At 34.2% G+C, this 27,911-nt stretch overlaps 2 protein-coding genes across 4 annotated transcripts; one reads left to right on the top strand and one right to left on the bottom strand.

Annotated features, from left to right (window-relative positions):
• Positions 1-3,466: 3,466 nt before the first annotated feature.
• On the bottom strand, positions 3,467-23,751 carry LOC128191887 (rab GTPase-activating protein 1-like). Of its 3 annotated transcripts, none has more exons than XM_052864239.1 (24): positions 23,601-23,751; positions 20,278-20,405; positions 19,459-19,635; positions 18,615-18,792; positions 17,928-17,945; positions 16,435-16,618; positions 16,053-16,309; positions 15,379-15,445; positions 15,111-15,213; positions 14,774-14,940; positions 13,108-13,131; positions 11,122-11,281; positions 9,120-9,367; positions 8,649-8,837; positions 8,396-8,521; positions 8,040-8,183; positions 7,905-7,946; positions 7,452-7,580; positions 6,771-6,863; positions 6,527-6,637; positions 6,214-6,318; positions 4,906-4,989; positions 4,714-4,785; positions 3,467-4,082 (listed from the first exon to the last, which is right to left on the bottom strand). In XM_052864239.1, the coding sequence occupies exons 2-24, from the start codon at positions 20,378-20,380 to the stop codon at positions 3,759-3,761; spliced, it is 3,105 nt and encodes a 1,034-aa protein (XP_052720199.1). In that variant the 5' UTR covers positions 20,381-20,405; positions 23,601-23,751; the 3' UTR covers positions 3,467-3,758. The 3 variants fall into 3 exon arrangements, with proteins under 3 accessions (XP_052720199.1, XP_052720198.1, XP_052720201.1); XM_052864238.1 differs by having other exon boundaries at positions 18,615-18,819; XM_052864241.1 differs by lacking the exons at positions 13,108-13,131; positions 17,928-17,945.
• Positions 23,752-23,894: 143 nt separating this feature from the next.
• LOC128191888 (tubulin alpha chain, testis-specific) lies at positions 23,895-27,909 on the top strand. The gene is made up of 5 exons (XM_052864242.1): positions 23,895-24,042; positions 24,493-24,715; positions 24,871-25,019; positions 25,139-25,291; positions 26,943-27,909. Exons 1-5 carry the CDS (start codon positions 24,040-24,042, stop codon positions 27,771-27,773), a joined length of 1,359 nt encoding a protein of 452 aa, XP_052720202.1. The 5' UTR covers positions 23,895-24,039; the 3' UTR covers positions 27,774-27,909.
• The last annotated feature ends 2 nt before the right edge of the window (positions 27,910-27,911 follow it).

The following is a 27,911-nucleotide window of genomic DNA, read 5'->3' on the forward strand; positions in this document are numbered from 1 at the left end:
TAAGAAACTACTGTTTCAGTATTTACTGATTATGAAAATTGGTATATATATAGTTCTTTTAATTAAATTTCAATAAACAAACATGATCAAATATCATACTAAAAAATGAAATTAAAAGATGTTTCAGTTATTAGTATTGAGATTAAGGTAGACCCCTGATTTTGTGGAACTAAAGAAATTTACAAATATATTTGCTTACAGGTACCAGGTATTCTGGTAATACTTCTTAAATCAAAATATCCTTTATTGAGTCCAATTAACTTAATTAGGGTTTATTTACGGTTTAAGATCCAGTGAAATTCCTGGTTACGAAAAGTCTCTATACATTATCACTCACTCAGATGTTGACAAAACAAAATCCTTTCTTCAGAAACAATGATTCCATGGTTTTGATGATTTTTATCTTTTACAAATCCAACATCTGACATATTTTATCCAGCATGAAGTATATAGATCAATGAAAAGTTAACAGTACAGCTAGTCACAATTTTTACTCTTATTCATAATTGCTGAGGAAACAGAAATGGGGTTTCTAAGCTTAGAACAACTCTGTTTATGTATTGGGTTCTCAAACTTTTAATAGCAATGAGCAAAAGTTAATGACTTCAGATTTTAGATAAGAGCAATTCAGAAATCCCTATGGTTCAAAGATACAGCGAATGGGCAGTGTGTCGGCTATTACGTCGCACCGAAGGTTTCCGATCTCAGAGGCTTCAGATATGCATATTGAGGTCACGCGTCTTATCAGCTCAGTAATTCAGCAATAGCTGTGAAACTGATGGGAGTAGTAAGGAAAATTTTGCAGAAATTGTATCCCACTCACAAATCAACTTGTTGGTCAATGTTTTTGTGATTGTGTCACCTGTCCTTTAACCTTAAACCTAAAAACATGGTTCAATGTCACTGTACACCCTTTATCCAAAGGCACTCTGTGGGTGAAGTATGAGCCAGATTGGGCCAAGGGAAAAGAAAATATTCTCCTGACAAGAGATTTAGGACGGACAGACGGACGGACAGACTGTTCACTATAGTGCGCCTGCAGAGTGGGGCCTTAGTTAATGTCTGTCAAGAAAGGTACATGCCCAAAATAAGTAAAATCAATTTTAAATATTAAGACCGTGAAACTTTGCCTGAAGTTCCATTATACATGTAATAGTCTGCACTATTAGGCATGTCCCAGATTCTGTCCTGATAATATCTCGTCCGTCTGTCTGTCGCCTCGTTCTCAGCTGGGATCAAAGTCTCATTTGGTGGCAGACGTACATTATTTGGGAAGAACGATGGTGCTAATTGGGTTCGAATAACATCTCCTCCTGATGGAAAATTGTTAACAGTTGAGGTTTCTGATCCTGCCATGAGAAGTAAAACAAACGTAGGATGGATGTGTTATTTGTCGTCGGGGAGGGGTAAGGCGATGTTTATTCTTACAGAGAACTGATGTGGGTCAAAAGGAGAGGGCAACGTCCGAAGAAATCTTCTAGATTTTAATAGAAAACTTAACACCTACAATTACGTTCATTAATTGAAGTACTGAAAGCCGGGCTCTTTTGGTGTGTCTTTACTCTTTATGCATATTAATTGTGTTAAAGACTGAAAATCTCTCTCTCTCCCCCCCCCCTCTCTCTCTCTCTCTGTTGTAATTTAAGAATATTAGTTTGAACTAATAGAAAAAAACAAGATTAATGTATTTTTTATATTATTCCACTTCGTATATCCTAAGATATAGATTGCTAAACTATCTTTCAGTCCCAGCTTCAACTGCTCCTGTACATAAAACGTCTATTTAGTATAGCTGCATGGGAAAGATTTTCAAACCTGATATTTGGATGCATTTGAAAGATGGACCCTTTGAAACTTTGATGATCATAAAGTGCTAGAGCAATCTGTGTCTTAAAGTGTCCTCAGTATAAAGAAATCTGATTAAAATATATTAAGAAATATTACAGTAAAACACCCTCTGTTCATAAATCAATAGAATTAAATGTCAACAATTTGAAAGATTTGTGTGATCTGGGGAAAAATCTCTATTTAGCTTTTAATAACCGCAACGTTATTCCATAATTTGTTTTCTGTTATGCATGTACTTCTGTGTCTTAAATTCATACCTGACATTGTACCATGTCAAATGTCTATAAATATCAATTTACTTATGTGATAAATTGTTCATAATGCTACAATTATGATTACCGTACATGTATATATATTGAGCAAATAAAGAATGAATCTTGGACAATGTATAAGTCATGAAATTTGAACGGATACTGAACATGAACCTGTAGAGATGTTGAAGTTGTTTTATATTTGAAACATTTGCAAAAACTCTTTATTTAGCTTTACTTTTTTAAAACATATTTTTGACTTTTCACAAAGTAATGGTAATGCATTACTCTACTCAAGTAATGGTAATGTTATTATGCATTACTTCAAGAAAATAAAGTAATGGTAATGGTAATTTAATGCCCAATGCATGAAGTAATGGTAATGTAATGCATTACTTTACAATGTAATTCACCCAAGCCTGTTCACGACTAACCCGAAAGGGCAATTGCGCTATCTTATCCCCCTCCCCGACACATCTTCTTTCATTGTGTAAATTGGGAGATGCATGTTCATTATAACATGTACAAAGATTTCACTGCAAGTTTCCATGTGTCGTGTTTTACTTTAAGACAAAACACTTTACCCGCATTGTCTCAGTCACCCAGGTGAACACGAAGGGAGTTAACTTGCAAACGTTATATCCACCTAATATTATCTCTATAGCTTAAGAAATTCGATTGTTATTCATATCAAAACTGAAGATGCTTTTTGTACTCCTAATCTAAAATTAGACCACCTATTATTTCAGCATCATTTAACTCACGAGAAAAGAAATACAGTTAAACCTACAAGGTATTTTATTAATCACATTTTGTAATGTGACGGGCCATAGATCAAAAACTTCAAAATTCTTGGTACTAGCTTTATCATAATTTGTCATACTTCGTATCATAGACTCAATTTTTTTCCCAGATAAAACTGTATGTATAAAAGATCTCATCCACTGTCTGTTATACATGTTATATACGGTCTATTATCAAAGACGTGCAACTTTTAATTCTTTAGTTGTACCGTAATTTTTAAGTAAAGACCTTGGGATGTACATATGTATTTGGATTCATGTATTATTTATGCATAATAAAGGCAATGATCAAGAAATTAGGGCATCATTTAAGCTCATTCTTAAAAAAAAAATCTTACTTCAAATTGCCTTGAATCAATTCATTTTAGCACATTTTCATCAATAATGCCAAAGAATAGACTTGAAATTCAAAGCAAGCAAGAGATTTGCAATTTCAAAGAGATGCAGTTATTTCTACCTCAGAGTGTCCTATGATATATCAGGTACAATTTATTCTAATAAGTTGCACTTTTGAATTGGTTACCTTTATAGCATCACAAACATCAAAATTATAAGCAACGCACATTCCAATTACCACTTTCTGCTAACTTTTTACAAAGCCTAGATGTGCTTTATTTGAAACTGTGTAGGAAAAAAATGTGCATGCTTTTTTTTCATATTGAATTCAGTGAGATAACCTGTTCATGCTGATGTACGCTATCTTAAATAAAGGTAAATAACCAAACTGGAAGTGATGATATTAAGACATTGCTTTACATAGCAAATGGTTACATATAACAACATACAATAATCAATAATGAAACAATATATATCACAAGCTGGATTGCACTATAAATATGGAATTGGTGTGTCCGGTTCAGTCCTTTGGTTCTTTTTTACCCGTGTGCGTGTTCGCCACTTCCTTGATCGAGTTGAGTGTCTTTGTGAACCACGTGTTCTTGGATGCCTGGATTTCGCTGACCGCAGCATGCAGGGAATGAGTCAGGTCCTGTGTCTTACACTCGGACTCGACCAGAGCCAGCTTTGTCTGGGCCAGTTCCAACTCCAGCTCGCGCACTTGTTGTTGTAAGTCTACGATCTTCGGGTTCATTTTCTCGGGATCTATTTTTGGTTCAGGTAAATTGACTTTTCCATCAGCATCAAACATTTTAGAACAGGCTTCACAAGATTTGACTAATATCTGGAAGAAAGAAAATATGAAACCTTAATTAAATCTAAATTCTACTTCATGATAAGAAAGATAACTTTTATAAGTTCTATAAAAGAAAAGATAGTGGACTTCATACAGTGCAAAAAATACAGAAGTGTGAAAAAGAAATTCAAACTGGAGAATATTTGATAAAAAAAAATGAGCTTAATCTTACACTGCAATTCGAAAGAGAACAGAAAAAATGAGAATAACTCAACATTCACTGATATTTTCTTAACATCATGCAAGAATAGTCATAATCAGTTCTATATGTCTTACGTACTATTGATCACTGACGGCCTGGAATTATCAACACAAGAGTTTGACATTGACACACCAGTCATTAATAAAATTGTTCACAACACACACATTGAGACTGTTATTTCATCATTATTTGTTGAGCACCTATTTTCATGGATTTTGTTATGGAGTCAACCCACGAAATATCAAATGTTAATCAATCAAAGTGAAAAAAATAACAAAAAGTTGTAAGGGTAAAGCAATTTTCCAAGTATTTACAAACTTGAAACTGAGAACTTTTTTGAACCATGAAAATTGATGCCCAGGGATTTTGATGAACCCGTGTTGTCTATTTAATATCTAATGGTGTATAAGGTCTCACCTTGATTCTGGAGAGCTCCTCTCGGTGGGCGGTTTGTTGTTTCTCCAGTCTCTCACTCAGCTGAGTACAAATCTAGAAAGAACCACCAGAACAATAGAACAGAAATCTCTAGTTGCAAATCGTCATTGATCATAAACCATAAATAGATCTCTTTTACATCCGTTGGATTGAGTTGTTGCTGAAATAACTCACCTGTTTGTAGTCGGTCACAATCACAGTGTTCCTGGAATTCTCCGTCTCCAGCCTTTCCAACTCTTTCCTACACATCTCCTTGACCTTATGAAATCAATCAAAAAGAAAATTAACTAATTCACATTGATCATGACTTCTGATTACCTAATGTTTCTTTTTTATAGGATACTGTAGAACAAACTGGACTTGTAATTAACATTTATATTGTGTTTTCACATTAATAACTATTAACTAAATGGCTATACAATTATATGATAAAATCATTTATTATAAATAGTACCTTAGTTGAACTAAATGATTTTTATTACCACTAGCTAGATATCAAAATATTCACAACCAGGTATAAAACTTGCACTTATAAACAAAGAATTTCTTGCACTCTTTAAAATTTAGTAGTAACATCACATTTTCTTACTTTTTGTAAATCATAAAATAAATATCAGTAGGCCTATTTCTATTCAGATAAAAATTTGTTAATCAAAAAAGAAGATATAATTTCACAAACTTCAACATTAAAGCTGCTTGGTCCGATTTTTTATCAAATTTTATGCACGCTTTTAAACGATGGTTATGCTTAGTATATGTATAATAATAGACATTGCAGTTGTTTTCCCAGTCAATTAAGCCAAATTTCAATGAAGAAAAATACGTACACATTATTGCTAACAAAACAAACGACATAAAAGGGTACCGCATTATTTCGCCTCATGTTAAATTTCACTCCTGACGACGAGGCGGGTATAGTTGTATTACGACTTTGTCATCGCTTTGAATCGCTTTGAATAAAGGTCGAAATGATCAGACAAATTACAAATAAACATGTGTACGTTTTGTTCGCTAATATTTCTGAAGTTTGTTTTCTTTACAATCGATGCAGAGCATGCGTGTTGAATGACCCCAATCATTCAGGGGACGAAACCAAATGGTTTCTTTTTCTAAACATTCCCGTGATGCATTTTGGTTTGTTTTTTCGTTGCCCAAAGAGAAATTATTTTCATTTACTTTGAATATTTCTAACTTTGAAAGGAGATTGATTCTGCTGGTGTAAATAGGAGAAAGTCCATAACTTTCTACGATAAATGGTTTGTATGGAAAAAAATTTGATACTGTAATAACAAATAAATCGGACCAAGCAGCTTTAAGCTTCACCTAAACTTCCAGATCTGACCTACCTGTTGGTTAAATGACCTCCAGATCTGACCTACCTGTTGGTTAAATATATGACCTCCAGATCTGACCTACCTGTTGGTTAAATGACCTCCAAATCTGACCTACCTGTTGGTTAAATGACCTCCAGATCTGACCTACCTGTTGATTCTCGACCTCCAGGCGGTGCTTCTCCTCCTGTGTGTCCTTCAGGAGTTTTTTATGCTTTGTCAAGTCGGTTTTCATTTCTTTGTTTTGATCTTGAACCTGTAATGACAAAATAGAATTTCGATAATAGTATGTTACCAGACAAATCAAAACTACTATATATCGCTAGAATCAATTTTTGCTCACACCTTACATCTCTCTTCAAAAATATTTAGATTATGCTGAATTAACTCTTCAATATCACTTTACGTTGATTGGCTGATGTAAAATACATCTGTAGATAACAATTGTTAAGACATTTATGTACCTCATCAAGCTCGCTCTTCAATGTGAGTTTACTGTCCACAAGTTCATGTGCCAAGTCATCATTTTCTTGTTCTAGTCTCATGTTATCCTCCAGCAAACGTTTGTTTTCTCTCTAGAAAAAAATAAAAACATAAACATTTATGGACAGACTTCTTTTTTATCTATCCAAATGAAAACATTCTTAAAATCCATGCAAGCTTTGTCATACATCAAAGACCAACTGAATAACATTGGTCTGAACCCACCTCCATCCTCTCAATCGGGTCCTCTTGTTGCATCTCTTGCTCCTTCATGGTAATGTACTCTTTTTCATACTTCTTCAGCTTCTTACTTGTAACCTATTGTAACAAAACCACACATTAGCTCAGACATTTATTTTCTGAATAATGCAACATTGTGTTAACATAGATTTGTTAATGTTATTCAAATAATGGATATCATAGTATCAGTTTTATCAATTAGCATGCAAACAAAGTCATAAGACTAAAAAATTATCACATTTAAAAATCATAGCTTTACTGTTATAAAAAAAAAGGACAGATCTTAAAATAATGTTTATACAAAGCCAAACATGACTGTATCTAATGAGGCAGATTTAAAGTACAGGTACATGTTTTACAAATGTTTTCGTAGATACAGCCAAGTGTATGTACATGTTTACAATGGTTTCCAATATGCATGGTTTCCTAGACATACCAAATATACATGGTTTACCACCACAAATATTTATGTGCATAAGTTTGCCCAAGATATGCAATGGTAAAAGACTGTGGACATAAGCACTGCTGACAAATTAACCTGGTCTATGTACCTGAACTTATCCGAGGTAAACCTACTGGGTTGAAAACCTCTGTCTTCAAGTATACATAGACAGACCAAGATAGATACAATGACCGAGTCCCAAGACACAGTTACATAAGGTTTACCTTGGCACTGACTGCGGCAGCCATTAGCTCACGGGCAGCTTCCTCGGTTCTGTACTTCTTAGGCATGTGAACCCTAAAGTACTTCAGAATGCCCTCAAAATCTAATGCCAGTAAATCCTTCCTGGACATCTGAAGGTGTAAGACAGATGACATGAAATAACCATTTAATGCAAAGTACCGGGCACTTTAATGTCACACATTTTTCTTTTACAGCAGATAATGCTGGGAAAAGTAATGCAGTAAATATTTTTGCTTGGATGTAAATTTAGTCAAGGAATTATGCTTCTGTCTGATTTTATATTGAATAAATGAATTAGGTTGATTGTCCTTAAAAGTGAGCAATCCTACATGTACATGTAGATGGAAACATAATGATATTCCATTGTTATTCTTATCAAACTTTCTATGCACTAAGTAACATTATTAATGCTGCAATAATTATAATTTGCTTACCTTTAGGAGAGCTATTGCTACATTAAAAATGACATCTTTTCCCTGAAGAAGAAATAAAACAATTGTAACATAAAAAATCCGATTTAATCATCAAAACAGAGTACTCCTATCATTCTTTAAAGAACAAGCAATTACCTCGCACAGGAAAAGATCCAGAATGTGAAAGACCAGAAACAGTGGGAATTTTGCCGTGAAAAGGGTGAGGAACCACTGGGAGGCAAACATGTGGATCTCCAGCCCCATCTCCATAAAGTGCTCATAAAGGTCACCCGTCAGGTCCTGTCAAAATCACGAGTCGCACTCAACAGGACTCCCATAGTTTGTCATACATGTATCACAATTTAATTCATAATTTCAACACCACCATACATATCTTTAGGATTAGTTTTTATGAAACTTCATCTTTGCACTTCCTGACTCTCCTGTTTTTCTTGAAACTTTTAACTGAGGATGGAGAAGACTAAATTAAATCTAGTTGTCTTTATACATACCTGCATTAAGCGTTCCAGCTGATAAAACTTGAGATGTAAAACTTCAAATCCTTGCTTGAACAAATCTCTCAGCTCATAATCAAAACATATCTTTACAAGGACTGAAAATGCTTGCTCTTCAGGCATCTGTGTTACAAAATAAAAACTTCAACAAACTTAAAAAAAAAATAACAATATCAAAATGTCAATGACCAAATATCTTTGTTTCCTCAATATTAGTATTATGTATTTGATTAATGAGAATGTTTATTACATGAAGCAGGAGAGCTGCAGCCAGGAAAGACAACCCTTGTACATATCCTATCTCCTCATCATACACGGAGTAGGCTTTGCTGATCCTGTACAGCGAGTCCTGGCCCAGGCCCCCAGACTGCTTGAAGAATGCATGGGCAGGGAATGTCCGATTAATGTCCCTCTGGATTACACTCTCCATCGGAGATTCCTGTAAACATCCACTTTTTGTATAATTTCACAATCATTTACTTGGAATCTCATGGATTGAAATATGAAGTCTAATTTCAATTCAATTCAATTTTGCTTAGAAAAATGTAAAAATCAGCCAACTTCAATTCATGAAAATTTGTAGATTTTAGTCTCCTTACATGCCCATCCCAAAGTCATCATATTTATAACATAAAAATATATATAGAACATACTTGACACTAAATTGAAATTGACTCATATAGTAATAAATACAAAATTACTTCTTATTATTTTCCCTTACTTTTGTTATGAGGATCCTGTATGCCTCCATCAACTCCGAGTTGTCATGACAACCAGCCAGCAGCTGCCAGACTTCCCCTCTGAGAGCCTCTGGAATGCCTTTCTTTGCCAGCTGCTGGACCTGTTTGGGCCTCTGTGACAGATTCTGATGCCACTTGACGAGGACCTCGTGCCACGCCTCCAGAAGGTTATCATCAGTCACCTCCTTGCTGACCACACCTGACCCACTTAACAGAGGTTCATCTCCATCTGAAAAATAAAAGTCCCACTTGTGAATTGCTGTCTTATGAACAACGTTGGGTATAATAAGAGGCATGTTGCATTGGATCCTGTTTGTTAAACCTGTTTGTTTCCCACTTAAAAAATCTATTTGCAGACCAAACAAACACTTGTCTACCATTCAACCAACAGAATCAGTTTGCCTATGTATTTTGATCCTTGCAAGTAACACACCCATTGTCTTTAGTCTAAACATTGTGCTCCTCTGTCATCATGGCTGACACCTGGTAAGATGCAGCTGTTACAAGATTATACCAAGCTCATACCAATTCAGGGACAATACAATTATCCAGCAGCATTAGATCTGTTTATTGATACATGTATAAAGCATGAATAGAACCAATGGCTGGTGAATTTTAGTCAATTGCAGATACAGTAAAATACAGTAATACAGTAATAAAGGCACCCAGATATCTTTTCACAAAAAGCATGTGTTTGTAGGATAGTTTGTAGTTTTATTGGGAAGTTTTTTCCTTTCCTGTGTGTGAAGAAGTTATGATATCTTATTTCTCCCACTGTAAATAGACAACTTTCTGGATGTTGTTTATTTCTCTGTAACACTACCATGTGCACTGACACCTAATAACGTAATTTTTAACCTGTCGGGTTGTTAAGATGATAACTTGATTTATTTATCTACCCACCTGTATGTTTTGAGGATTACTTACTTTAAATGTATCATACAATGAAGCGCATTGAAGTGGTTAAAGTTTTCGTTTGAATAGAATGTCCTACACTTTGTATCAAACGCAAAATTGTTACATAAGACATGCCCATTTCTTTTATAACGAGGAAAACAGTATTTGTAACAATGCTTTCGGAACCGCTCATCTTCTAAACAACACAAGCAGGGCTGTGGACCCTGGAAATGTGGACACAAGATGAATCCCGATATTTCTCTGTATATGTTATTTGTGCCCCGCGCCTATCTTCAGTCCCCTCACCATGCTGCAAGCACAGCAAAAAATGCAGAAGAAGACGAAGAACGTAGCTTACCCCTCTAAAACGAAAAACTGAAACATGTGCATATATGTTGTGAAAAAAATTTTTCTTTATTTACAATACAGTACATGTAACAGGAAATTCAAAACACAAATAAATTTGTTCCTAAAAATATTCTTGACGCTTAAAAAAGTGTGTTTATAAGTGTTTTTGTGTATAATGCATGTGTGTGAAATTCCTGCTTGTGCTGTTTAGAAGAGTGGCGGTTCCAAAGCATTGTGACGAATACTGTTTTCCTCGTTTTAACAGAAATGAGCATGTCTTATGTAACAATTGACGTTCGATACAAAGTTTAGAACATTCCATTCGAACGTACAATTTTACCACTTCAATGCGCTTCATTGTATGTAGCATGGATGATATATAGCAAAAATTGATTTTTTAACAAGTTAGCGCAGAGCTGATTTATCACATTTCTGGATGTATCTTAACACACAAATCATGCACAGACCTAGGTACAGGGGTCAAAGGAGTTTGGAACCCCCACCCCAGGAAAATTAAACATTGTTAAATTCACATAGTAAGATTACCAAAAACACCTCAGACCCCACTACACAGACAAACACTGAGCCAAAATGGCTAGTAAATAAAATACGGTATACAGCTAAATGTTAACAGTTCCTGACTCCTTCTCCCCATCCTGGAGAGACTGCACCCCATCAGACATCTGACTGTGGTGATGTCTCTCTTATCTACCTGTGACTGTCTTGGGGATGACTTACCTGACTCTTCATCGTCCTGGGGAGACTGCACTCCCTCCGACATCTGTCTGTGGTGTTTGAGGCCCTGGAGACTCATCCCCGCCTTCTGTCTGTCTATCTGGGTCTGACTCTGGACCTCCACTACTTCATATTGCACAACATCAGGGGCATCAGTCTCAGTCTACAACAATCACAAAGTACTTACAGGCAATGCTTTTCCATCTAAGGAGCTTTTACATGTTTTTTTATACAAGTTTCCTTCCTCAAAATACCTAATGAATTAAAAAAATACCCACGTAAAACCAAATAAGGAAGAAACTTGAGTAACTGAATTGTACGGGTGTAAAATGATCACTCCAGGAACTCAACACAAACTTAGAATATGATAGAGGTAATATTCCACCTGCTCTACAAACTTTATCATTTATAAACCACTTACTGACAACAATATAATGATAACAATTCAGAAGAGGAAATACACGTATATCCATCCCGTTTTAGATATAATAAACAAGAGAAAACTAATTTTGTATAAATAAAGAATAAATTGTTTTCATATTTCCTACAGAAAATGTAACCTGCGTACTTTACAAGCATTATTTATACTGTACAAAGATTTAATATCAGTCAATAAATTGATAGTGTAGCCATTATAGCATTTTACATTGGGATATGTTTCACTTGAATGTTAAAAAGTAAGATAGCCTTCAGATGAATTTTCAATCACTCACTTTAACTTTATGATGCAATAAACTTTCACAGCTGTCCAGTACCTGGAAAATGATGACAAACTAATCCACTGTACTGTTTATCAGACCACTCTACATGTGGGGAGAATGTGTTGGTTTAATCCTGTGACTTATCAATGCAGTAATTACACACATTCTGCCTAACGCAGTGACCTGGCTTATCTGCTCTCTAACACACAGACTATTGACACAGTCAACAGGTGCTCCGACATCCCAAACAAGCCAGCGCTTCCTCAAAACAGTCTTACCGTACAGTTAATGTCATCAAAGCATGTAGCTATAAAAAGCCAAGAAATGAATGGGAGTCTCCAATAAGCAAAAGAGAGAAAAGAGGTACCTTGAGTAGATAGAAGCGTGTTTTGATGGTGTAATTATTATACATTCTGCTGTCCTACATATTGAAAAGACACTGTCTCTAGGAACGGGGAACAGACGTCACATGACAGACAAGCTTAATCTAACTTAACTCTACAGGTGAAGGCCAATCTTTGCTAATTACAATTACCTGTGTGCCCAAAGAGTGAAAAAGAGAAATTACATGATAAGGCATCCAATATTTAAAAGAGTAATTGAAAAAATTTTGCATTCTAGTTGTAGATTCTACAAAATTTTCACAGTAAATATAGGTAGGAAGGCATTTACACCTATGATATGTTATCTAGAAATAACTAATTACTAATCTGCAAATCAATCATTATGTCAGTGGATTGAGAGGATGGATTTTATTACAATCGTAAAAAATTGAAACTGTCTTTTCAAAATTCCATAACACAACTTGTGTAATTTCACCTAATTACCGGTAAACAGCATACAAATCTAGTTAATGCCATTTTAATGCATTGCAGGACATGTATCTGATATTAACAGTAAATCAATGGTCACATTATCATGCAAGATTTGTGTAGTAAAATTCTGCTTTTAAGACAATGAATATATGAACATATAACACTGCTAGTCTTCTTCACCACAAAATTGAATTTCATATACATCTGAGAACACGGCAGCTTTAAGGTCAACTCTAGCCATGTAGGGTTTACAATCAAAATAATTCAATAAATGTCACCATAAAAAAATCCTAACTAAGAGTAAATAAACAAATGTTTGAGATTGAATAATCTGTTTGTTATTATCCATGCAATCTGTTATTTTGAGACAGAAATTATGATCTATTATCATGTGAATCCAAGATCATGCTATTAATACAAAGAATAGAGAGTGATGTCATAACAGCTGGAAAATATCAAATCTGGGGATTTACCTTCGGCATTCTACTTCCACAGTTCTTACAATGGAAAGAAACTTGGTATCAGTGCAAAGAATAATGTTTGTTTGCATTACAACAATTTACAGTAATTCTGATGATGAAGTACATGCACTTACTTATGACATTAACTTCTAAAAAATTGTAAAAAATGATACACAGTAATGATGTTATGGTGTAAGCCCTACTAATTTTAGCACAATTGTCTCTGAGCCCTAAAATTTATAGTGCGCCAACAATTTTCCATATGTATGCAATTTTTTCATGTTTCAAAACAATCACTGCAGTTTCTTATTTAATACTCGAAGTTTGGGCATTTGTAATTTCAAACGTTTGATTCTGTTTGTTTACACAATCAGACAATTAAACAGTGTGGGTAATCGAGTAAGTTCTGCCAAATTGAAATGAATAAAATAATTCAATTTTGTTTGTCTATTAATTAGTACCTATCATTTGCACCTCAAAATTTAGTTTCTTTCAGTGTCACTTTTTTTGCCTCTCGAAGTGAAAATGTAATCAAGCGTAACAATAGTCCACACTGACAATACAAAATTTTAGAAGATTTCTAGCTCTCTGATATAAAACATTCCAAAAAATAATAAAACTATACCTCTGTGTATTTTTAAATGTAAAATAACAACAAATAAACTTCTTTTTCTACATAAACAATGTTTACTGTGAAAAAGATTCCATGATGCTCATGGTGATCAAAACTTATACATGTATACCGGTAATTGTATTCACTCATCTCATTCGGTTTGCCTCACATTTAGTCTCTGACCCTCTTCTAGAGTTATCCCATTTGCTATGTTAAATTCAAAGTCCGATAATCAAAACTTGTTCAATGACAATAAACACAGCATCACTGACAAATCAAAATTTTTCTTATGATATCTACCTGTATCTACTGACTATCTGGACAAAAGCAGTTTACTGTCCCCATTGTCAGTTTACTTATACATGAGTTAAAATGTTCACGTTCTTGAGTGAACAGAACAATGAAATTTGAGTGTTGATCAAACAAACTGCATTTATTTATTTTTTTTCAAATAAAAGGTGAGTGCACTATAATGCCGTATATCCGGGTTTTTTTTAATGTGTCACAGAATTTTCAAAAAATGGGGAAAATATGTAGCATTTTTAATTTGCATCAATCAATTCTTGCGATTTTAAAAGTTTCTTACAGAAAATAATACAAGATATAATTTCTGCTTATTCTATATATTGTGATATGAAAGAGATCCCCAAAAAAGCAAAAATAAGATCATCGCAAAAATTACCAGATTTACGGTAGATTTGCGCCAATGAATCAGCACTTATGTTTCTTCTAAAATATGTATGCACCAAATTCAACAGTTTTACCAAGTTCTGCTGTATGTTTTGTAAACATACAATCACTATCACATGCCAAAACTACATGCTAAGTGGCAATGCAACTGCAAGTTAATTACCCTGCTGAAAGGGTATCAAAACCAAAATGCAGGTTTTGTGTGCTGCAACTCTACATTCAAACAATGAATGGTCTAAAAAGGTGAGGAAGGTCAAAGGCAATCATCACCATTACCAGTATTCTCTATTAGTGTGTGGATGCAGGGTCATGATCATAATGATGCAATTTCAATGTATTGATGCAATAATTCTTATAATTAGAAAATTTACTCACCAGTTTTAATTTGACAAAGAATTGTTCTTGGTGGGGTTTCTTGGTGAAATACCAAAAGCGTTCATTGTGAGGGAAGATTTTTGCCTTGGTTTCTATTGCAAACCTCACAGGCTCTTGGATACCACAGATGACTAAATCTACTGCGACAGTGAGGAACACACGGGTATCTAAAACAAATTAACACACATATCATACACCGACTGAATTAAATTCATTCCAACCATCATCATTAATTTAATCATTGTTTAAAACTCATTAGTTCTTGAGTGCCGTTAAATTTCATTATTGTATGTTCCGTTCAGAACCTGTTTTATCTAATCAGCTGTATGGGTCTTACCTTTCGGTGTTTCCGTGTCAAGGACCTTGAAGCACTCCTCCGAAATTTCCCAGTTTCCAGAGATTGAGTAAGTTCTTCCGTCACTGGAGTAACCCATGGAGTTCTGATAATTAGGAGCATAGCAAGACATAATGTACATGTACCGGGTAGTTTGTCTTATCATTTAGTTTTGATGCATTTTTTAAGGACACTTAAAATGGCTGTGTTGAAATTTTGATGCAAGAATTGACACATTAAGAAACTTGAATTTTCTGAAATGTTCACCTACCATCTCAATAAGGTGCATGTCACCATCCTTGACATTACGTCCAGGGGATAAAAGTAGTCCAAAACACCTGTCGGTAACAATTTTTTGAGTGGTAAATTTCAACATAAAAAAAGTTATACAGTAAAACATGGTCATAGCGATCAAGCATTTTATGAACTGACACATACAACAAAGTTATTTTCATTCCCTGTGACTTTATTACACATTTTAAGCTTGATGGATATAACGAATTGAGCTTATAATGAATTGAAATTGCCTGTCCCTGGCACTTCGTTATAAGCGTGTTTTACTGTGCACTGTATATATACATGTCTATATATATTTCCAATAGAAAAATTTGATAATAAGTTTCTTATAAAAAAACAACAAAATAACCAACTTTAAAAATGATATGGTACGTGTGGAGGAAGACTTATTAGAAAAGTATTATTTTTTACTTTAAAAAACTCCACTTCTTTAATTCAACATAAACATATTAATTTACTTCAAACTGCTATTTTTTCCTATTAGCTCAAGTTACAGTACTTCTCTATATAAAGTGGTCATTGATTGAAAACAGTTTTTCCTCATGTTCGATGGAATTTCCTTATTACAAATACTCAGCTGATGATGCAAGACTATTATATAACGATAACTTGGTTCAAGAACAACAACATTGGACATGCAGACATTACCTCTCTATTCTTAGTTCCTTGTTTCCAGTCTGTGTCACAGATATCACAATTTTCTTGTCATAGTCACAACGAAACTTAAAAATGTTTTTGTCTTTAGGACAAGTACTATAGCTTCCCTTCCCATCATCCTCTTTGAACTCTAGGTTTACGCTGAATATGGCAGTAACTTCAGCCTCACTGATGCTTGATGTGGACCGACCTATTGACTTAGGTAGACGCCGGAAACTGGTGGCAAATGAGTACAAAATTTTTGCAACCTATAAAAAGTTAAAAGGAAAGAATTAAATACGATCTTAAAAAAGAATCTGAAATGCGATTATAATATTTCCAAACTTCAAATTTTCCTAAAACCTTTTACATTGTAATTTATCATATGACTTACCGCCTCCTGAAGTTCACATCTGAAAACATGACATTGGAATATTGCAGAATCTGGATTGTCACCATGGCTACAAGTAAATGCAAAGCACATTTTTTCCTCACTGTCGGAGGGACCCCTGGCACAAAACAGAATGCGGTGGATTTTGTAGCATGCGATGTCCGTGTCTGTCCCAGGATCTACCAGCCTGATAACCAAAAACAGTGAAGTGTTAAAACTCTGAATTTTCTGTGAGAGTTGGACATTTCTATAACATCATTGTCAGCAACATCTAAAATGTTACCCTTTTTAAAATCAGTCCAACATTATAGCTTATTGATATACAAATTACAGTCAAACTTCATAACCTCCAACTAGATGGAAGATATACGAATATTCAAGATACTGAGGGTAAAGTACTTAAAAAAATAAGTGGTTGAAACTTAAAAATCACTTCAACATATCCATTGTAATCGAGATGTCAGTGTTTGAGATATCAAAGCTCAACTGTATTTAGCAATTTATGATGTGCTCCTAACTATCAAAATAACAGTGCAAGAGAAAAAAAAGCGAGCTCCACTGTATATGTATCTAAGTCTGCCATAATTGTGCCAGGAGATCATGGAAGCTGCAAATCAATTTTTTTCTGTGAAGAAATATTGATCAGCTTACACAGCATGTATATGTATAGTCAAATGTTTTATACATTTATTTTTTAAAAGCTATTCTACAGCATCAGGGTTTCACACAATATACTAAGTATGCCAGCAACTGATAAAATTAAACCTTTAATAAAAATGGTTCAAAAAAAAAATTCTAATGAAATTTCAACCCTTTTTAAGCTAAACAACACAAACACTGGAATGAATTCAAGAAGTTTTTTTCTGTTGGAATGAATAAAATGTTTTTAAAAGCAGGATAATTTGAAGAGGCATGATCATAATTTTAACTCAAAATTTTCAAACTAATTTTCAAAATGTTAACAAATGATGTACCGTATTAAAAATTCCATATTTACAAAATGGACAGTGACAAACATAAGAAACTTTTTAATAACATGTTTACATAGCTGACTTTCAAAATAGAAAGAAAACTTGTTTTTTATGCACTTTTGTCTATATATAACTACAGGTAGTACTGGAACCAATCTAAACAAAAACATGCCGTGTCTCTTTTTGAATAACAAGGTCATCCTAAGCTCTGTATCTTGCTTGTCACTTAACTTCTGATGTTCATATTTGGTCAAGCATTAGAAACATGCAAAATAAACATTCTGAACACAGAAAATGGAAAAATAAAATTTAAAAACTTTGAGCTCAAATCCTGTCAATACCCCTTAATGCCTCAGTTTTATATATTTCAAATGCCAAAACCTGATCAAAAGAGCAACAAAGTGGTGCAATTAAATGATTTGATTGATGAAAAGAGCACAGGAGGTTGGTCAGAGGAAACACATATAAACAGTTAAAGAGATTTTACAGAACCCAAAACACATTCAAAACAAAATGGCGGCATACCTAACAACTCCATTTGTTCTGCACAAACAAATAAAAGAAAATGATTAAACATATTTCTACAGTAAAATGCTTTCAACACATCCACACAATATTTCATCAAGAGAAGACAAATTGTAATCAACAACAATTTCAGCAATTCATGTTAATTGTTTTACTGGAATTCATGCACATATGTCAGAAAAGCGTGAACAAAATTAGTTATAAATACCATCCTTAAACTAAAGGAATGAAGCAATAATTAAGCAGTAATTCCTACTTTAGAGGTGCAAAATATATTATTTTTACATTCAATCATGTAAATCTACAATACCCACGTTACACCTACAAGTAAAAGCCTTTGTTTACTTTCCTACATGTATATATAATACATATACATGTATGTCAATTTCTTGTCATTATTCTCAGATTAAAAACAGAAAACCATCCAACCTACTTCATATACTCATTAAATTTGTACTTAACATGAACAAATGCACTAAAACAACAACATAAATTGGACAACCTAAATTTCAACATGCAGAATAAAAAGACAACAAAAAAACACCAGGACTGCAAAACATTGTGTAATTTAAAATCATTGTAGTGTTAGCTTCTGTAATGGTGATTCAATGCAGTGTGGAAATTTTGGTAACAATTAAAAATACTGAAATTTTAGTGCATGCTAGACATGCATGAGATCAAGCTCACCTGACATTTCCCTCTGATGTCCGAGGAACATAGAGCTCTATAGGAATGGCCTGTTTGGACTGCTCATTGAGTATGGACATGTTGCGATAGATCTCGACCTCACTGCGGGGGGCATTCACCAAGGCACAGCCAAGGTAAGTAACTCCATTGAAAGTGGTATAACCTTCATCTGTAACCCCTGGCAAGGACATTGATCTCCCTTTACCTCGATTGTCAAAAGAAATTAACAGTCAACATAATTAACAGTAAACCTCGTTGAATCAAATTTATTAATTTTAAATCAAGTTTTTATCTTGGTACTCACTACACAAAAGTACAAGAAAGTTGATCTATGGCTTCATCGTTTCAAAGAAAATGTATATGTTTGGTTTAATAAGTGATTAACAGGAGGCAGACAAACCCTTGATACCATCCCATGAAGGGAATAAGAACCATTTTAAATAAGAGCTTGGACTTTGGGTAGTTGTGTCAAAAAGCATTGTGACATAAGGCCTGTCTATTTCATTGTAGGCCATTCAGTCAAGGCTTTTGAGCTAAGGCTCTGCAATTGGTGTATATTTCGCTTGAAACCAGCGTCATTTTAACTTGTTTTGATGCAAAAAATAGATAGTTACATCCTACTGAAAGTCCAAGGACTTGTTAAAATAGTTCTATGTTAACTACATAATTAAATGTGCTCTCATTATGTGCCAATGTACACTGTAACTACTGACAATATATTTGCATCAATTAACTCCACTTTCAGCTAATATACAGTACTTTGGATGTTCAACCCTCTGTGAGGATCTGTGAGGATCTGTGAGGATATGTGACTATGGACTGGTTTTGGTACAAATGTACTTACTATCCCCTGAGACAGGATCCTCACCGATGGCGCCAGTGGACTGACTGCTGGGAAACACATTGTCCACAGAGCTGATGGGGGACTGGGGATCAGCCCCCAGGGAGCTGGAAGGGGTCAGAGTGGAGGTCATCTTCTTAGAGGACTGGGACACCTCATCATTCAGATCATTGATATCACCTAGGAGAGATTCATAGAAGTTATTTTTTATCAACAGTATATGAACCAGTGTATATAAATTTGTTTTCACGTTTGTGAGATAAGGTCTATACACCACAATTTTCTGGAGTTTTTGTATACATTTACTTGATGATGATCTAAATTCTGTGGTTTACATTTCAAAAAAAGATTTTCTGAATAATAATATGTATCACCGTCATTTCAAAACCTAAAAATCTCACACAAATTCCTTACACTTACAATGTTAATCTGTTTAATATTTTTCTAATGCTGAATGATTGAAAATATTGTTGATTTCATATCATTTTCACAATGTGAATTCATGCTATCCCCGAAAGGTCCTTGATTACTTCAACTGTGTTTGACACACAGCAATTACAGGCCTTTTCAGCAGAGAAGGTGCTTGCAATGGCTCGAGTATTTCTGTTATAGGGACAAGGCCAATGCAAGTGCCCAAACTGCTTAACAGGTCACTGGCTTTTTCATTTCCCCATCCTGCTTATAGTTTTAAAAAGTCCCATTTCATGCAGCTCATGCAGAAGGTCATGGGTCTATCAAGAGGTAAGCATGAATGAAACTCGATTTTTATTGTTATCTCACACAAATTAAGTCATAAGAAAATGTAAATCTATGAACATGTACCTGTAATTTTCAGCTTTGGTTCTCCATTAACTACAACATAATCGTCATTGGTCGAAGAAGATTCAACAGAACTGCGGCTAACAGCATCCTCCATTATACACATTCAAGTTAACATTGTCTCAATGAATCTACAATAAAATAAATACTGCATGGATATGAATATTGCACAGACCAGTTTCCTGATTAGCCATGTGGTAGTGATATCCATGAGTAACAGGATATTCAGTGCAAAAGTATTAATTGCATGACACAATGCACAATAAATCATTTACTTACAATATCAGGGGTATATTGCATTTGTAGAGAGGTATAATATTTACCTTCCCAATTTATTTTTAGGATTAATCTTTATTTCACCAGATTGACTTTGGTGCATTAGCATCAAGGGTAAACATGGAATGTGGTGTACAATCCTTACTTGATACAGCATATTTTAACATAGTAAAGTTTTTAAAAGGAAATTTATACTTTGAATATACTATATATAGAATATACTTTTTTTTTATTGCAACCCATGCAAGTTTAATTATCTTGTTTCTTTACAAAGATTTAATATAATACATGTAAAACAGACCAAGGAAGGATGCACAGCTTTACCAATATCATGAGGCTTAGTGTTTTAGTGATATATCCATTAATATAATAGTGTATTTTCATGAATGTCATGGTTATTAATAGAATATCTTTGACAAAGTTTTTATAGTATTCATCTTTTATTATACTGTCCCTTTTTGTTATTTTATGTTTATTCAAAACATGTTGAGGCCAAAATTAAAAATATCTATGTTTCCACTATAACGCGGCTGACCCAATTAAAAACCGCCAACTGAATTGTTTTTTTACCACATTGAATAGAATTTTTTTTTTTATTGAAACCCAATTTTACCCAAATTTGTTTTTAGGAGACCTACATCTTTTCCGTTTTACAATCATTTTGTTAGCCTTGATCATCAACATGGACGAAATACTCGCTTTATGATAGGTAACTTCACCGGAATTTCCTCCGAAAAAGAACTTGAGGTCGCCCTGTATTCTGTGTTCATGATCGTGTAAATTAACCACAGAGACATTAAAATGATAATCATTTAATTAAAAAACATTTTCACAGCCTCAGTTAACCACTGTTGTGATTGATAATTTGCGATTGTCTTATCTTTCCCGAGTATAAATACGGATAATGCAACTACAGCTAGCCTACTTGTACTGTGCATTGAAAATTACAACCAATGTTTCTTCAAGGTACTTTTAGTGTTGATATTACAATTAGTTCGTCACTTCTAATTAGTTAATAACTCTACCAAATTAATGCTATAAGAATCATAAAACCATTTGTCATACCATATACAGTTATCTATATGCTCTACACGATTGTAATTGGGTCAAATGGTTGACTAATACCTCCAAAATACACAGAAATACAGAGACTGATTTTATTTTCACCTAGCTAACATTACAAAACATTTCATCTATAAAACTATAAATTTGTACATCTATAAAATGAACGAATACATCAAATAAATTAATAGATTGGATAAGTTTTGAAAACTTTTAGAAGTTGTTTTATCTTTTATTAACTTAATTGCTTAAATTTAAATCCAATTTTAATTAAGGTTGAATCTGTGTATATCATGCAGATCCTCGGATTATAAAGAGTAAACTGCCCCAACCCAGGTTATACTAGTATAACTTGGGTAGACATTGAGTTCATTTCTTATCTATATATTCATGTAAAATAAAAATTATAAAGTGCCATTATTAATTTGAATTAGATCCAATTTATCAAAATTAATTCTTTATGTATTCATACATTTTATAGATGAGATATTTTGTAATTGTTAGGTTAATGACAAATAAAATTAGTCTCAGAGTATGTATTTCTGTGTATTTTGGAGGTATTAGTCTTACCCTTTGACCCAGTTACAACCAATACATGAAGTTTTATAGATAACGGTTTTATGATTATTTTAGCATTAATTTGGCAGAATTATTAACTAATTACAAATTACCAACTAATAGTAATATCAACACTAAAAGTAATAAACATCAGTTGCACAATATGTGGTTGCATCATCCGTATTTATAACCCCTGAAGATATGACAATCTCGAGTTATTAATTACAACAGGGTTTAACTGAGGCTGTGAAAACATCTTCAGAATTAGTTAATTATCATTTGATTGTCTTTGGGGTTAATTTAAACGATTGTAAACTCATAATACAGGGCGACTTCAACTTCTCTTTCGAAGAAAATTCCGGCGAGGTTACCGATCAAAAAGTGACTATTTCGTCTAATTTAGTCCTTGATTACCAAAAAAATTTATACTCGCCACGTGGGCAACTAAATCTTTGAGAAATAGTTGGCTTGCCCACAGTAAAAATTACTTGCATTTGTGAGTGGGCGATTATTAGCAACCCTGGTTGACATAGAACATAAATGTGGATACATCATTGATAATTAACCATAAATCTGTGCATGATGTAGGATTATCTCCATACAATATTTATTAAAGTACTACTTTGTCCTCATATTGATATCAACTAAAATGTTGGGTTTGTAAACAAATTTTGTTTATCATTTTCCCATTAATACACAGCTTATTTGACTTGGAAAACTACTGCAATGCCTATACATATACGACATATATACACAAACGAAGCAACACAATCATTTAAATTGTAGCAGCTTTAATATGTCATCTTTTTTTCCTTGAAGAAATTTACAGGAACAAAATCAGACTTCTTTTGAAGATTTATAAAATTCATACATATTTTATCATTCGGAATTTACTTAGAACATCTCGCACAACTTTTCAACATTATCATAAGGTGCTTTTATATCATTTGCTAAACAAAATATCTGTGGAATTTTTTTAATAGTTGTGGATTTAAACTGGAGAAGTTAGAGGGGAACATCAATAAGAAATCATGGAATTCTTGATACTGTTGAATGGTAACCTTTTTAACCCCGCGGAATTAATAACTATCAAATAATTAAGCAATTGTGTTGCAAGGATATCCTGTGACTGAGTATATTTTTACAAGCAAGTAGTAGCTAATTAATTTACAATACAAATGTATAATATATGCTCTGTTCGCTCCAATGGTCATGCACTCTTTGTTGGCACATTTAGACCAACGTTGGTTTATCATTTGGCTCGTAAAAAAAAAGAACAATCAATGCAACTGAAACTTCAGAAAATATGAACGTGTCGTCCCCTCCTTTCCGATCATGTCAGTCTGATTACCCGTGATCATTTAAATAAAGAAAGAGTATATGTTAGAAAGGTTCTAAATATCAATTAAAAAATAATGTCATTAATTTACCCGAGACGCAAAACACGGTTAACGATCCATCTTCTCGCTTCTCATTACTATCCAATGTTTTGGTGGCGCTGCAAACCTTACTTCCGCATTATGTCAGATTTCCGTAAGTTATCGGCTGTTTCCGTAAGATCTCGGACTATATTCGTAGCAGACGATATTGATCTGCTAACGCAAAGTTATAAAAGCTCCAAAAATTTAAAAACCATGTTTAAACATTTTTCATGACTTTGTATTGAATACTTACAAACCCAAATTTGAGAAAAAAAACATGTTATGTTTCCAAGGATGCGCGTGGATGATGATGTCAGTGTATATAAGGAAAGAGTATCACCGTGCGTTATCAGTTTGAATTTGTGCGAGACGCGTTACACATCTCAGTGCAAAGTCCATATTTATCCGTCACCTTCTTCCAAGGATTTAAAAAAGAAATTCTGTCAGAATGGTAAGTACTAGTAATTAGAAGGTTATGCTTAAATTTTTATAGAATACGTAGTATAAATGTGCACAATTCTATTTATATCAACAAGTGGTTTGTCAGGTAGCGATGCATTTTTTACGCATCAGATCAAACTATTACATAGTAAAACAATCGTCTCTGTACTACCAAGTGATATAATTATTTACACGGCACCTTGATATGAACATTGTACATAACGACGTATAATTTGTTTTGTTATCTATGTATATGTAAATGAGATGTGTACACCGTACTATTAGTTCGGCTCACGGCAAGATACTGTGCCACCAACTATTAATTATAGGAGCCAGAAGGACGTGTATATTTAAGTTTGGGTAAAAGATCCCCTTATATATATTTTTTCATTCGTCTACAATAGATATATGACAAACACAGAATAGATTTTATAGTTTATATTGAATGAATATTTTGCAGCGTGAGTGTATATCTATTCATGTTGGACAAGCTGGTGTCCAGATTGGAAATGCCTGCTGGGAGCTGTACTGCTTGGAGCACGGCATTCAGCCAGATGGGCAGATGCCAAGTGACAAGACAATTGGAGGGGGAGATGATTCATTCAACACCTTTTTCAGTGAAACTGGTGCTGGCAAGCATGTACCAAGGGCTGTATTTGTAGACCTGGAGCCCACAGTTGTTGGTATGTTATCTCTTGCAGATATATTAATCAAATTAATTATGGAAAAATCCCCCCCAAAAAGTATGAAATTTGAAAGTAAAATTAACAAAAGGCAATTAGAAAAAAAATCCAAGTATCCTTGCAATAAACATAGTATAGTATGTGAATATTTTCAGATGAGGTGCGCACAGGGACGTACCGCCAACTTTTCCATCCAGAACAGCTGATAACTGGAAAAGAGGATGCTGCCAACAACTATGCAAGAGGTCACTACACCATTGGAAAGGAAATTGTGGACTTGGTTTTGGATCGCATCAGAAAATTGGTAAATTTTAAGTGATTCACATCTGTAATCCTCACAAAATCTGTATCTGTTACAGATCTGCATCATTTAACATTGGGGGTTCATGCTTATTGTTTCTATTATTTTTATTGTGATTTCAGGCTGACCAATGCACTGGTCTTCAAGGGTTCCTGATTTTTCACAGCTTTGGAGGAGGAACTGGTTCTGGATTTGCCTCCCTTCTGATGGAGAGACTGTCTGTTGATTATGGAAAGAAATCCAAGCTTGAATTTGCCATTTACCCTGCTCCTCAGGTATTTATTTTGTATGATTTATGGTAATATTCAGGCCAGCATTTTTTTATTTTTAGGTTTACAAACCCGCCGCTCGATTTTCTGAGTTTTTAGAAAAAAAATAAAATTACAAAAAAGATCTTTTTTTTCTCCCCGACAGCAAATTTTTCCTAGTAGGAAAAGTGTATCGTCATTGTTATCACAGAGGCATAAAATCTGCTCTTTTTGTGTCATGATAGCCTAAAAATTTCTTACGCATCTTTTTCTCGTGCTACATTCTTCAGAGAAGCTTCTACAAACACTCTGCTGTAAGTTTCATACTTTGAAGTTTTACCGACAGTGTTGACCAGTGGCTAGACGAGATAGTCACACCTCACTGAACATGGCTTCGATAGTTACCTGTGCAGCTGTTTTCAAGTACATCACTGTAAAATGATTCCCTTTCTTTTTGTGTTGAATTGGCATATGTATTCATTGGCCTTTTTAAAAATTTATTTTACAGAGAGAGAGAGAGAGAGAGAGAGAGAGAGATGTATTAGGGATATTATAAATTTCTGCAGTAACTATTCTCATGAACACATTTTAAAGTGACCTGCCTAGTGAATTTTAAAAAAAATCATATTATTGTTTTTGCATTTTCCGTTATTTTCAATTAAAATTTACCATTTCATAATTAATTGCATAGTTGTACTTTGTACATGGAAATTCAACAGGATAAAATACATGCACACATATAGTTGCAGTGATTTTATAGAGTCTGTTCACTTTCACAATGTTATATTTGAGTTTTCTCACATTATAAACACCCAAACCAATTTTGTAAATAAAATGTGAGAGATCAATGAAGTTGAATATTTTTTAACTGCAGAAAACATGAAAGTAATGAATATTTTATATATTAATAATTATATACTAGTATCATACAGGAGAAAACATTATGACTTTATGTACATAAAATTTAGGTTTTTTTTTAAATGAAATGTTGACATGTCCGACAATAGTCTGACTAGTAACTTTGAATCTCGGGCTAGTAACTTTGTGGCCAAATTTTGTAATTGCACACCCCTGACTTTGCTATATTCACATGTAATATCAAAGCTGTATGTCTAATATTCTATTGTACTATTTCAGTGATATGTTACACAGATGACATACTTTTCACATGCTACACTTGATGCAGTTACACACCACTATCATGAAGTTGTCATTCATTATTATTATAAGAATAAAGATGATGTCATAAAAGGTTTTTTTTCTCATACAGAACTTTACAATTTTGTGGTTCGTAAACCTAAAAATTAAAAAATTGTAGGTCAAAAGAGATTTTTTTTTTTTTTTTTATTTCCTCCTCCTACGGAACTTTATCATTTTGTTGTTTGTAAACCTAAAAATAAAAAAATGCTGGCCTCAGATACTGGAGCATTTAAAGGGGGAAGGAAGTTTCACTGCTATTTGTAATGAGCCATTGTTCTAATTCTATTTGTTTGAAATATTGTACAGTAATGAATAGAAAGAGGAAAAAAGATATTCAACATTAATAGTACATATCTGTAGAAACATAGTATTTATGCAAGTTGGAGCCTCAATGATAGAATATGTTGGATTGCTTTTAAATTAAAGAGTGGCTAGCTGCCTTCCACTCAGTGTTAACAATTCATTTTTTTTCCTTAAGGTATCTACAGCAGTAGTTGAGCCCTACAATTCCATCCTTACCACACACACTACTCTGGAGCATTCCGACTGTGCCTTCATGGTTGACAATGAGGCTATCTATGATATTTGCCGAAGGAACCTGGACATTGAGAGGCCAACTTACACCAACTTGAACCGCCTGATTGGTCAGATTGTTAGTTCAATCACAGCCTCCCTTCGATTTGATGGAGCCTTGAATGTGGACCTGACAGAGTTCCAGACAAATCTTGTACCTTACCCACGTATCCACTTTCCATTGGTGACCTACGCTCCTGTCATCTCTGCAGAGAAGGCCTACCATGAACAGCTGTCAGTAGCGGAAATTACCAATGCGTGCTTTGAACCAGCAAATCAAATGGTGAAATGTGATCCCAGACATGGCAAGTACATGGCTTGTTGCATGCTGTACAGAGGGGATGTTGTACCTAAGGATGTCAATGCTGCCATTGCCACCATCAAGACAAAGAGAACCATTCAGTTTGTGGATTGGTGTCCTACTGGTTTCAAAGTTGGCATCAACTACCAGCCACCAACTGTTGTTCCTGGAGGTGACCTTGCCAAGGTACAGAGAGCTGTCTGCATGTTGAGTAACACCACTGCCATTGCTGAGGCCTGGGCTCGTCTGGATCACAAGTTTGACCTGATGTATGCCAAGCGTGCCTTTGTTCACTGGTATGTGGGAGAGGGAATGGAAGAAGGTGAATTCTCTGAGGCCCGTGAAGATCTGGCTGCCTTGGAGAAGGATTATGAAGAAGTGGGTGTGGATTCTGTTGAGGGAGAGGCTGAAGAGGAAGGTGGTGATGAGTACTAAAGACTTGGTTGTTAATTTGGATCTTCAAAGACGTTTATAATTTTGTATGTTAATCAGTTTTACAAAATATTTTGGCAACTTTGATTCCTCAACTGTTCACTGTTAAAGAGAGAAAATAAATTCTGATATAACTGTACT

Source organism: Crassostrea angulata, chromosome 7 (genome assembly GCF_025612915.1).
Source record: "Crassostrea angulata isolate pt1a10 chromosome 7, ASM2561291v2, whole genome shotgun sequence".
NCBI classification, from domain to species: Eukaryota; Metazoa; Mollusca; class Bivalvia; order Ostreida; family Ostreidae; genus Magallana; species Magallana angulata.

What these genes read in the sequence shown, in the direction of transcription:
- LOC128191887 (XM_052864238.1), bottom strand. Translation starts at nt 20,380, where the DNA reads ATGTGTATAATGGAGGATGCTGTTAGCCGCAGTTCTGTTGAATCTTCT. An exon ending in GGATCCTGTCTCAGGGGATA is followed by an intron (nt 18,820 to 19,458) that starts GTAAGTACATTT and finishes TTGACAATCGAG; the next exon opens with GTAAAGGGAGATCAATGTCC. An exon ending in AGGAGCTCTCCAGAATCAAG is followed by an intron (nt 4,083 to 4,713) that starts GTGAGACCTTAT and finishes TCTTTCTTCCAG; the next exon opens with ATATTAGTCAAATCTTGTGA.
- LOC128191888 (XM_052864242.1), top strand. An exon ending in CCTGGAGCCCACAGTTGTTG is followed by an intron (nt 24,716 to 24,870) that starts GTATGTTATCTC and finishes GAATATTTTCAG; the next exon opens with ATGAGGTGCGCACAGGGACG. An exon ending in TGGATCGCATCAGAAAATTG is followed by an intron (nt 25,020 to 25,138) that starts GTAAATTTTAAG and finishes TTGTGATTTCAG; the next exon opens with GCTGACCAATGCACTGGTCT.